This window comes from Nansenia antarctica (assembly GCF_963989245.1).
Source record: "Nansenia antarctica genome assembly, chromosome: 6".
Taxonomy (NCBI): Eukaryota; Metazoa; Chordata; class Actinopteri; order Argentiniformes; family Microstomatidae; genus Nansenia; species Nansenia antarctica.
The window spans coordinates 44,910,647-44,923,664 of record NC_137676.1 but is presented as its reverse complement, the minus strand read 5'-3'; the positions used below and the strand labels follow the sequence as shown (position 1 = coordinate 44,923,664).

General features: G+C 39.0%; 1 protein-coding gene across 1 annotated transcript in view; it reads left to right on the top strand.

Annotated features, from left to right (window-relative positions):
• cntn3a.1 (contactin 3a, tandem duplicate 1) overlaps positions 1-13,018 on the top strand; it is a gene marked incomplete at both ends in the record, with an annotated part of 75,637 nt that overhangs the window by 18,560 nt on the left and 44,059 nt on the right. The window contains one exon of the mRNA XM_080534539.1: positions 5,140-5,235. Within this exon, the coding sequence (XP_080390665.1) occupies positions 5,140-5,235 (96 nt within the window). The remainder of the gene's footprint in view (positions 1-5,139; positions 5,236-13,018) is intronic.

Genomic DNA, 13,018 nt, shown 5'->3' with positions numbered 1-13,018 from the left:
AATGATGGTTGGTTTACAGCCTTCATCGATCATGTTTTATAAGACTTGAGTTTTAGGCATCTCTGATGGCAAGGTGAACTCAGGGCCTCCTCTTTTGACAGTCAGCCTATCTAAAATGACAGCACAGACATCCATGAACAGATGGTGCGTCCAGATTGAATTCTGACGTCTGTTTTGCTGCTAGCAGACACAGGGATGATCCTTGTGGTGTGAGCACCCCGGGTTCTCATCTGGCTCCTGCTGGTCTCGTTTGTGTCAATCGCCCACTCAAAGCAGTATATCATCTGCGTAAAGCGTTACACCCCTGTCACTAGTCACCACAAGGCAGTGTATCATATTCATTTTTCCTATCAATTTTGGAGGTCCGACCCATACCGTCTGTCATTGTGATTGGTCTCATCCATTGCCTGGGCCTGACCTGGAACCTGTGGCTTTTGTCATCTGACGAGGACAAGTATCAGTGGTGATGTGTCATCAATCTTATTTATTGCCCTTGGTATAACTTAATTAACCGTGCTGAATGATTGAATGGTCCCAGGTCAAGGGAATAATTCATTGAGGAGCAGCCGGTTATGAGAGTCTGTATCGAGCCATTTGTAAAAGACTCAGACCTGAACAGACTGGCTTGCTCTTCGCAATTGCATGGGAGTTGCCCCTCTCTTAATGCCCATATAGCTTAGATACCAAGATGACTGAGAAAAACAGTATTCTGAATTTGATGATTGGGAAAACACATTGCATCCACAAATGTTTTCAATTATATTTACAAACATAGCTATTGCCACATAATGCCAATCAACCATTAAGATCATTTTAATGATACTAAACTTTAATGATTGTACAAACAAATATTGCGGTTGCTGAAGTTTTCGACTTTGCTTCAGTAATTCAAAATGATGTTTCCTTTTTTGTCTGAAATGATATCTATTGATTGTATTATACGTATAAGAATTAATTAATGTAACTTGAAATAGCATGAACACCCAGGCTTGAATGATAGCATGTTGCATGTTTTATCCAGCACCAGTCTGTGTAGGCTGAATGATGTACAGTAGGAAGAGTATCTTTCACCATCTAATATGAATGATGTACAGTAGGAAGAGTATCTTTCACCATCTAATATGGGGCGTAGAAACGTTGGAGAAGGTTGATGATTCCACAGACAATTCCAGTGGAATGTTTTAAAGCCTCCACTCGTCTGTTGGAATAATCTCGTTGATCGCAGGGCTGGATTGAGTTCTTTAATCTCTCTGGGATTTGTATAATTGAAAGGCTCTCCCTGTAGTTACATATAACATTACAGCACAGATTGTAACCACCGTATTCCATGAATATCATTTTAATGCGAATCCATTAGAAGACGCATGCTGCGCGCCAGATGCAATGCTGTTTTCAGAATCACTAAGGGTTTAGCTCAGTGTTAAATGAAGGGTGAAATAACTGTATTTATGAACATGATGCAATTCTCTTGTATGTCGGGTGCTTACGATTTCATATCTCACCTCCAATTCGTTCTCATAATTGCACATCATTTCCATATTTTTTTCACTGCCTGTCTGACAAAAAAGCCTTATTTCTATTATTACCTCACATTATATTATATTATTACCTATCTCTTGTTTTTAACTAACAGCTCTCATTTGTGTCAACTGTCTTTTTTCTTTACTTACTGCTTTTTGCCTCAGATTTAAAAAATGCAGTCCTTATTGAATTTAGCATCTAGGCAGGGACAATAACAACTCTTTTGTTTCTGTGAGTGCTGGACCTGCATGTTTACTAGTACTGTATGTGAAAGCATGTCATTGAATTATTTCTCTCTCTCTCTATTTCTCTCTCTCTCTTTCTTTCTCTCTCTCTCTCTCTCTCTCTCTCTCTCTGAGTGCTCAACTTCAACATTGTTTCTTTCTTGTTTTTCTTGATTAGCTGAAATTAAAGGCCCATGCCAGCCAGTTTTGCTTCTTGGCTTTTCTTTAAAATAAATAAATAAAAAAGACTAAAAGAACAGAAACACAGAGCTATTTGGGAAAGTAATGCCTTATATACAGTAGCTGGGAGCAATTCTTAATAGAAATGTGTTCGACAGTCACAAAAAAGCTGGTGAAAATATTCTCTCATTCATTTCAATGGATCACATTGTGATTACTTGATAAGGAGGCTTGATAAGAGGATCCACGGGTTGCAGAACAGCTTGCTTTGTCAGGCATTGTTGGCTTTAGTGTGTTTCTAGCTCATTTGTGCCTCACTATACACTATGAGGATATACTGTAGATAAATGATTTCACACTTCAGTGTCAATCCTTATAAACCAAATTATCTCATAACCTTGAAGACATTCATTACTGTACCTGATCTTCTTGTTCCCTTCATGAAGCAGTGAGCTCAGTAATCCCCCATTTAAATGGCTTCATCAAGCAGAACTAATCACACATGGTATGTTGGTGTTAGCACAGATCTACTCTACTGTGTTTCTTACAGATTTCCTCAAAGGCAGTTCACACTCTTAGAGATCCCTGAAGCAACACCTAGGATGTTGGAATTACTTCCCAATATTATATTGAGTTCTCAAGTGGATCATCTGCTAATTTAATTTTACGTTGGTCCTATATTCTGCAGTAGCCTCTTAGAAATGTACAAGTGCCACCAACAGAAGAACAGGCAGAAATGTGGGATTGTTGTCAGTGTTTTCTCTTCCAGCAGGTTGTCAACAAGTAGTCGGACTCCATACAGATTATGTTTCAATCTCAGAGCCATTTAATTGTTGCTAGGCCATGTGCAATCAGGGAAGCAATGAATGAAACACAGAAAGTGATAACAATACATAGTTCCAATTAAAACCACTCAAGTGTGAATTATACTTGAGGAATTGCTTTCTGCTTGCTAGAGGTGTTTAGGATTGTACACTACTATAAGTATGTGGATAGAAAATGATTTGTCCTCCAAAGTTGTGCAAAGCTGCCTGATAATACTACCATTTAACCCAATGTGTAGATGCTCAATATATAGGATATAATAACTGTATATTCATTCATGAGCACTTCGAGCTACGACGTTTGCAGGAAAAGTGTTATACAAATAAAGATTGTTATATTAAACGGAGGGTCAGACAGATCGAATTGGATCAATCCATGATTAATGATTATGAAAAGGCAATAATAAAAACAACACATCATAGGAATAATGGTAGCACTTTACATTATAGGCTAGGTCGGAATAAGTAGGAAATAACTCATGGTAATTACCTATTATTAACTGGAGTTATAACTAACAAGAAAGACAATTGTCTTGTTATTACAAAGTAAAATGGGCTGTAATTATTTGTGCATGAAAGATGCTTGAACAGTGAAGCTAAGTACTCTGATATAATGTGGTATCAGAGCTGGAAATGCATTATTAGCTGTTTTCATATTGTTCTAGCCTTGTACCCCATCCTAATCTCACAACTAAGACCATGGTTACTCAGTGGTAATAGTAGGCTACCTACAGTAGTATTGGTGTGCATGCATCCACTGAATATAACACAGTAATAAGCTACCCAATGGGTCTGATACATTACATTTTTATGGATGATTTGCATGCCGTTAATGTAAAGGTACTCTGCCCTTCATTAGGAAGTCGCTTCCTGTCAGGGCTCATGTACAATAGTTTCTTTCAATAAAAAAAGAGCCAACTCACTGAACAACCGTGAATCAAAACACCCAGTTAAAGTAGGCTACTGTTTAACTTTTGTTTGATGGTCACCAAGGGCCAAAGTTAAAAGTTACAGGGTTACATTTTTTTGTAAAATACCGTTGAAGTTAGTTAACAATAAGCAAACATTAGGTTAACTGAGTTGAAAATAGCTAACGTTAACGCTGTGGAGTTCGAGCCATTTAACCATAAACATTTGGATTGTAAGGTCACAAACCTGTATTGAATATCATGTCTCATGCAATATTTGTAGCTAATGTCTTATTACTGTTGTGAATGAAATATTGTGGTGAATTAGAAATATGATTTAGCCTAGTCCAATTGAAGATCTCTATCCAAATCCCACACAAGTGTGATATGAATGTTTTGAAGGTGTTGCCTCCAGTCATTCTCCAGCCACAAACAATTACACTATAAAGCAACATGACATACTGGACAGCTAATGTCAACGTCTCAATAAGGGGACATTAAAATGTACATTAACTGTATGGAGTCATTCATAAACCCTTAATGTGGGCCTATGTATCATTGGGTAGCTTATTGCTGCACTACTGATGCAGTGGATGCATGCATAGTGATACAGTAGGTGACTGTATTACCACCAACTGATGGTAAACATGGTCTTACTTGTCAGGTTAAGATGGGATACAAGGGTAGAACAAAATGGAAATAGGTCATTCATTTCCTAGCTCTGATACCACTCTGATTTCAAAGTAACTACAGTATACCCTCTCTGTTTTTGGGTAACAAATCATGGTCTTAGTTAGTGAGATTAAGATGGGATACAATGCTAGAACAAAATGGACTGAGGTAATATTGCATTTTATGATACCATTTCAATAGTAACTACCATCTTTGTTTCTTGGTTATAAATCAAATAGCATTTGTGCTCATTAGTTTCAATGATTCAAGAACAATATGGAAACAGTGTAACAATATATAATAATATGGAAACAAGCATCTGTAAGGAACCTGTATAAGGACCATTAAAAGCTCCGCCAACGGGGGAGTTAACTCTCTTAGTGTTGTGGTTAGCGTGGCCAGTTGGTAAGCAGAAGGTAGTGAGTTCGATACCCATTTAGGGCAAGCTACTCTACCCCCGCCGTTCGCTACACATCTTTCATAGTGCTACCAGAATAATAGGAAAGGTCTACATAATAGAAAATGAATGGAATAAAAAAATAAAATAGAATACGTTTCATTAAAAGCAAGGCCAAAGCAAAGTCTTCCATAGCTTCCAAGAGCCAAAAGGTTTTTCAATGGGAGAATTGTTCAAAAGGATGTTTCTAAGTAACAACCAGCACATTTGCTATACACTACCTCCCACGCAGTGCTTAGTTCATGTATACTGTAGGAAAAGCCGGCTCTGACCTGCACTGAACAACTCAACGCATCAATAGAATACAGCTTGATGATGAATTTGTACTATTTTCCTCTGTGTTTTGGAAACAGATTTGGAGAACTTCAAGATGCAGAGGCGAAGCCCTGTGAGGGTTCGAGAGGGCCAAGGAGTGGTCCTGCTATGTGGCCCACCACCCCATTCTGGAGGTAAGGCTTCTTGACTAAACACCTCCTGAGAGGGAAAGGGCCTACACAAACCTAGTCACTTCTATTAGTCTCATATGCATGTACGTATATCTATTCTGGTACTGTATGAAGAGCATGCCAGGGCTGTCTGGCCTTTACACTAAGCACTTAGAACTAGAATAACATTATTTTCCTAATCAAACTTTGTTGGCGGTGTCAGGCACACACAGGCAATATTAATCAGGCACATAGAAATCACATTACAGGACGTTACATTTCCAAAATACATAAAAGCCGCACAATTACAGCAAAAAAATTAAGTACATTATGAGTTCATTAATGGGGCTTGAGGGGGGTATCAAGAGAGGTTGTAATGAAATAAAGGCAGGGGAGATTTCAGCCCGTATCATTCAATAGCCTATGGATGCTGGCACAGAGCACACAATCGTTTGTTGTAGAAAGTCCTAACTTTGGTGTTATTCCCTGCAGTTTCTCTTTCCGTGTGCTGAGGTCCTCTCGGTCAAATAATTATCTATCGCTGTCCCTGTAGCGTTTGTAATTGAGCCTCTATATGGAGCTATTCTGTTTGCGTTCCCATCAAGTGCGGCTGCATCCATGACATTATCAATATGAGTAATTGGCCAGTGCTCTTAACTCCCTTGAAGAGGTCTGAGGCATTTTCAGTCATCCAGGGGGGTGGTAAATATGATTCTCCTTAATAGCTTATCACTGTTGATTTTATGGATGTATCCAAATGGTTGTATGCCTATCAAAACAAACATAATAATTTGAGGTGATTATTATGTTTTAATGGCTTCATTGATTATGTTTTCATGTAGGGAAGCACTGGCTGAAGTCAAATGGATGGCAACAGATATTGGATGATCTCTAAACAACTTAACTTTATGTCCCTTACCCTTTATTCAGACAGCTAGTGCCTTTATCGCAAGACATCGCCGAGCCTCCACTTGGAGGTGTTCCTTCTTGGCCGCACAATCAAGGTGCCAATCCAGAACCTACAGTAGCTAGTGTGACATTCCCGATTGGAATGTGCTGAAGTCGCCGCAAATATTTACAAAAAATAGAGAGTTTCTATACTGGTCTTTGGATGTTGCCAGCCTGCATTCAAAAATGAATTGACTGAATTCCATCCACTTTGTCAGTAGCAACTAATTCTGCTCTGTACACTGGGTTAGCTTTATCAAAGTAATTAATGTTCATCTAGTAATGGCTTACATATTATATTTCAAACTGGATGAACTTTCTTTGTTGTCAAAGTTAACAGTAGACTCTTGGATATGACATAAATGGGAAAAGAGTGGGCCGATGCTACCAGAGATCATTTCAAAATGGAGATAAAAAAACAAGAGAAGATCAACTCTGGTATGCACATCACAACGGTGCACATCACAACGGTGCACATCCCGACGGTGCACATGCTCCGACGTCTAACGAGCGCCTACCGTTCTCATTTTTACTTACTCCAAATATCTATATCTATCTAAAGTCTACCTTTAACACATTAATTCCTGTGATTAGAATACATCTCTTATTAACGGCATTAACACCGTTTCCCCAGTTTTTATTTAGGTTATTTTCACTGAGTGAGCCCATAGGTTTTATATATGACATGACAACAATGAAATGTTTGGGGTTTTTTTATCCTCAGGAAATGAAATGCATGTTAAATTGGATTTAAATATGAAGATTGACTTTGCCAGTTGTGCTTTTTGGCCCTAAAAAACTCCCTAGTTTATATGGCAGTATGTGTGGGGACATTGTCTTACTGTATGATGAAGCACCATCCAATGAATTTGGAGGCATTTGCTTGGACTCAACCGGACAAGATGTTTCTTTGTTTGCTGGTGCTGTCAGCAGTAACATCATCAATTAAGACAGTTTTTGTGGCAGCTACGTATATAATGCCCAAACCGTAGCACTGACTCACACCATGTTTCACAGATGAGGTGGTATGCTGTAAACCATGGGCAGATATTTTATATAACTTTCCTCACTCTGGTATATAATAATATTTATCTGTTCACAAGACTGTTTTACAGACCTCTGAAGCTTTTTTTTTTTTTCTGATTTTATCCCTTTTTCACCCAATTTGGTATCCAATTGAACCCAACCTAGCATCCAATTATCCCCTGCCTATTGCGTAGGATCCGCCGCACGACCCCGTGGCCGGCAGCCCCAGAGGAGATCGCCAGGCAGACTAGCTGTCTGGCTCCTCGAGCCCAGCACCATTATTCCGGCACCCCGGGGGCGCTGTTGCGCGACGGATCCTTGTCCGGAAATAGTCCTATACCGCCCTCGGGAACGGCCGCTCAATATGCCGCTCCCTGTGTGTGCCCCGGCCATATCCGGATCTGGCGAGACCGGGATTCGATCCCAGTCCCCGGTGGGCAGCTTGCACTAGTGGCTAGTGCTTAGACCGCTACGCCACCGCGGGGCTGACCTCTGAAGCTTTTTAAGTACTTTTTGCAACCTGACCATCATTTTTGAGAATAACTAGTGGTTTGCACCTTGCAGTGAAGCTTCTGTTGTTTGGCTGGTGATGTATTCTACAGATGGTTGTCTGACACATCCTCCTACCTCCTGGAGAGTGTTCCTGATCTTTGGGACAGTTGTTTTGGGTTTTTCTTAATTATTCTTCCGTCATCCATTGTAGAATAGACCTACCAGCCTATCGATTGCTGAGCTCACCAGTGCTTTCTTTCTTTTTTTTAAATGATGTTCCAAACTGTGATTTTTCAGCCTAACAATGACTTCCTTGACTTTCATTGCCACTTCTTTGGTCCTCATCTTGACAGACAACAATAGCCACAGACTCCAAAGGCAAACCCAAAGCCTAAAATCAATACTAGACATTGACAGCTCTCTTTTGCCTGCACAAAAAAAATGTGACAGAAGACACCTAGAAATACTGAAATACAGAAATACCTGTCAAGCCAATTTTACAATAATACGTGAAATAGGGGTACTAAGTATAAAAAGGGCTGTAATGTTTAATGATGAAACTAATATGGAAAAAAAACATTAAATTAAAGCTGAAAATCTCTTCTTTAACCTCATAGTAATTGCTTGATTTCACTCTTCTCCACTGTTGGAGTATAGAGCTAAAAGAAGATGCTTCCTCTTTCTAATTCTTATTGAGGGCACGGTATATCTGCAGGACATAAATAGTCTGTTCTTTTATTGAAGAAATGTCTTATATCTATATTCATAAGAGAACAATTAGAGCATTAATTTTCACGTTTATGAAACATCACATGTTAAATAAGGTCTGAGTAACTTTGCCATGTGAACACAAACTTTATTTCCATGCCAAACTTTGCAAAGTCACTTATAATAGTAGAAATCATGTATTTTTAATACATGTCTTGCTCTTTCAAATGTGTAATCTAGTTCACCTCGTGTTATAGCATGAATCATATTAACATAGCGTAGTGTTGTTTTCCTCCTACTCATGGTGTGTTTATCTTCCAAGTCCACCGCTTCTCCCTTTGTTCTTGCATGAGACTGCTTGATTCAAACTTTGAACTGACAGATGGTTAACTCAGCGGGGTGCTTTTAGACTCTTTGTCTTCTCACATTGTCGTACTGCTAGTGTGATGGTGAAGAGTGAAAATAATTCTCAGAATGAAACATTTAACATCTTTTTAAACTTAATTTTGTAACATTCTGGAGATTCCTTCGGCTTTGTTGTTTTCGCTTTGTTCCTGTAGGCTGGCTGCTTAAGTGCAATGCACATTTGACAGTGTCCTATGTTTTAATGTTGTCAAATATGTTTTTATTGGAGACTGCAATTTCTTTGGAAGGGGGTGGAGGCTGATTGGTAAAAAATTGGTGCTGTGTTTCACAATTAAAACTCTTTGCTGATTTTAAAAAGTTCTATAGGATTTGTAATAGGCCCCTGTTTTCAAGATCTCATCTGTACCACACTGTGTCCCTATCGCTGTCCAAGGACATGCATTATTAAGGGGCTGAAGGAGTGGTGCCCATGCTGACTCTAAAACACTTTCTCACTAAGCACCAAGTACCATGAATTACCACTTTTATAGCTTCAGCTGTTCCTCTGCCGACTGAGACATAAACTGTGGCTGACCAAGCTGCCTCAAACTGGCTTGAGAGATTCTGTTTCACAGGTGTTTCCTCACATCAAAGCCATTAATCCAGATACAATCCTGAGCTTCTATTTATTTCTTGGTGTGTAGAAAGCTGTAACATACAGCAGTGGTTTCATTTATACAAATAGCCCATTTATGTTCATTTGTGTTGTGATGGATTCTAAGTCCTCTCGAGACAGTGTTGGGTCACACCGACTGTCATAGTAGATTATGCATATTGATGGGGATGTCGGGAAGGTTTATGTGGGCTTTAGGTTGAGTCATCTTCCATTTTTTGGGCTGCACAGGGTTGCCAGATTTCTAATCTAGCATGACTGAATGACCATCCAAATTGTACACACGTTGTATAGAGACTGTCCACTGAAAACCGGACGTCTGGCAATCCAAAATGTATATTTACTCTACTGTACAGTACGTTAATTTACCGGTAACGTTATACAACTTACAGCCAACATGGACGATGACAAGCTGATGACACTAATTCAAAGCCACAGGGAGCTCTTCGACCTCAGTTATGAGTGGTATAAAATACGATCAAAACTGACCAAGCTTGGAGAGCAATTTCTCTGGCAATCGGATTCTCTGGTAAGTTACGTTAGCTAAGTAGCGAGCTACCTGAGATAACTAACCAACGAAAAATGTATGTCTTAAGACAGCGATGTGTGTCACAAGTTAACCAAGTAATTGATTTAACATAGAACGTTGTCGTGCAACGTCGCACCGCACGCCGTGTGCATTGAGAAGCGATTGTTGTCGTAGAACGCCGTGTCCATTGGCCTTAACGATGCCTCATAACATTGCCTGGCATAACAGGCCATAACAATGCCTGTCATTACATTGTTGCATTATTGGCTAAACATCCTTTCAAACTTTGCAAAGAGTCACTTATAATAGTAGAAATCATGTATTTTTAATACATGTCTTGCTCTTTGAAATGTCAATACTCCTGCTCAGGCACCAAGAAAATATATTATTGACAATATTGTGGTTGTTGTTTATCTAATAAGAGATTTTGTTTATCACCTTTTTACCATGCATCACATTGTTGTTAATAGACAATAATTTGGACCATCCAAAAAAGGGAACTTGATACTTGATAAAAGGTGATCACACATGCCGATGAAGCATAATTCACGATCAGCACAGCGCTTACATCAGAACCTGCCATGTCACCCTTTTAAAGGTCTAGTATGTCAATAGCTCATGCATAATTCACCAAGCCATTATTTCATTTCAATGTTGTCTTTACAAAAGCCTCAATAAGGCTTGAGGACTTGTGCTTCACTTAGAAAGTATAGGGTCAAAATGCTGTATGGAGTCAAGGAGCAGTCGCTTTCCAGGCCGATGCATTAGGTGCCTTTCTGAGTGTTTGTATGACTGTGTTTAGCCTAGGACATAATGCATCCCATCCTTTCACTAATGGAAGCAGACCTTTTAGGTTTACCCAAGGCTGAAATCACTTGTTCTCTCTCTGGCACGTCTGCCATGATAAGAGGTTGCTTGCACATGGCAAGCAGACATCCCTCTCTCAAATAACCAAGGCCATATGATATAGTGTCTGTGTGTACTGCATGTTTTACTTCAGATTACGTTGTATATAATCATGTTTTAGATCACATTACCTGACTCAAGTTGTAAGCAAAACAAGTATTAGAAATTGTGAAGACCATTCCAACTAAAAGAAAAAGAATAATGATAACACCTTTGGCCTATCATGTCATTTCTCTGCTCATGTCAAAGAAATGGATTTTAATTTTTATCATAATACATAATAGATAATACAGCTAAATGGAACCACAAAGGAATTGCTGCCAAACCATATCAGTGATTCATTATTGAATTATTGTAATAAAGAACATCCACATAACCTCTTTATGTGACTCAGCAAACTCAGCACCCCAAACATTACTGCTTGTTTCCTGTTTCCTGACATTGCTGCCTGTTTCCTGGTCATTATTAAAGTTTAACCAGTCAATTAGTAACCTTTTAGTTCATGTTGTTCCTGGTTGTCATCCCCAGCACCTTTGAAAAATATTGTTTAAAAAACAACCATTAAAAATGCAAAGCGTTATCAGGATGAGTACTAAATGTATTATTTATATGCAAAGAGCTGTGCCTCTCTGTACTGTGATTGTGAATGTATCAAACCAACCAAGTCATAGATAGCTTAGGATGGAGCTCATAGAGCTTACTACTTACATTTACATTCAAGGTATACTTGGTCCTTTGCACTAAATTAAGTCATTAATGCCAATATGTACTTTTGCCAAAAACTACAGGTTTACAGATGTACAAACCTCCAATAGTTGTCCATACAACTTCGCCCCTCGTCTTGGGGGGCCAAAGTACATGGGGTGTTTTTTTCTTAGCACAGCAAGAATCAATTCAACTGAGCATGATTGGTTTTGATTAATTGGATCAGACGTTATATCAAACATACACAGATCCTTACAAACATACACACACACACACACACATCAGGGGCCTCATTTATAAAACTTGTGTACGCCCACAGCAAATTTTCCCACAACTTTTGGATTTTAAAAAAACGAACTTGCCGTGAAACTGTGTGCATCTCTACGCTCATTGGGACCCATGCGCATGCACAGAAACTGGAAAAATGCGACTCCACTGGGAAAAGGATGAAATTGGAGAAACACTTTGAAATAGATACCATTTCCACCAACATAAATCAACATATTACCTCTCACGCATTATCTTATTCACCCTTGTCCTGTACCCATCACACTGTACATATGTGTGGTGGCCTGGGAAAACCCGTCGGATGTCGCTGGCGTTTGTTTGTGGCAAAGAGCAAAAATAGACGGAAATCGCGATTTTGGCGATTTTGATATTATGTGGTATTCTAGTACTTTGAACTCCATACTACATTATCGTGAATAAACATTTTAAGAAAACAAAAGAGAAAGTACTTGTTTTATACCGACGAGGCGAGCAGACTAACACCGCATCACAAGCAGACAAACGAGACCGGCCGATCTGCATAGGCTCCTCCCCCGACCCGGAGGAGAAAGGGGTCGGGGGCAGCATTTCTTACCTTTCACTTTTTTTGACATGATACATTAAAATGCTCATAACTTTTTAAAATAAAGGGCTATCTCAGTCATTCAACCAGTTATGAATAGCTGAGAACTTCTAATTTATGGAAATATTAAAAAAAGAAAATGTCAAAATGCCAACATGTGAAGGGTTTTCCCAGGCCACCACACATATATCTTTACTGTACATATCATATTGATATTCATGCAAATACACTTACTTTTTACATTCATAATCATTGCACATAATGCGAGGCTAGACATGAACAAGTTGAGCACCGTTCACCGATTCACATTTTCTTTCTTATTATTTTTTTGCGAACTTTCAAAAGTTCACTTGAGATTTTATGGAAACACGGCTACTGACTAAGTAGATGAGAGTACAAGTTCGCTCTCAATTATTCCCAAAGCTACACATCATTTTAAGGGATTTGATCTAGAGGAAAGATTGGTTTTGGGAGAGGGATCCAACTTGGTCCAAATCAATTCATACTGTTGTCAATATGTCAAAACATCATCATTCCATATTGTTGTAGATGGTAATAGAATATCCACCACATCCTGTTTCATTCACACAGTACAGTATTTCACTGTAGGCACTGGATATCTTGA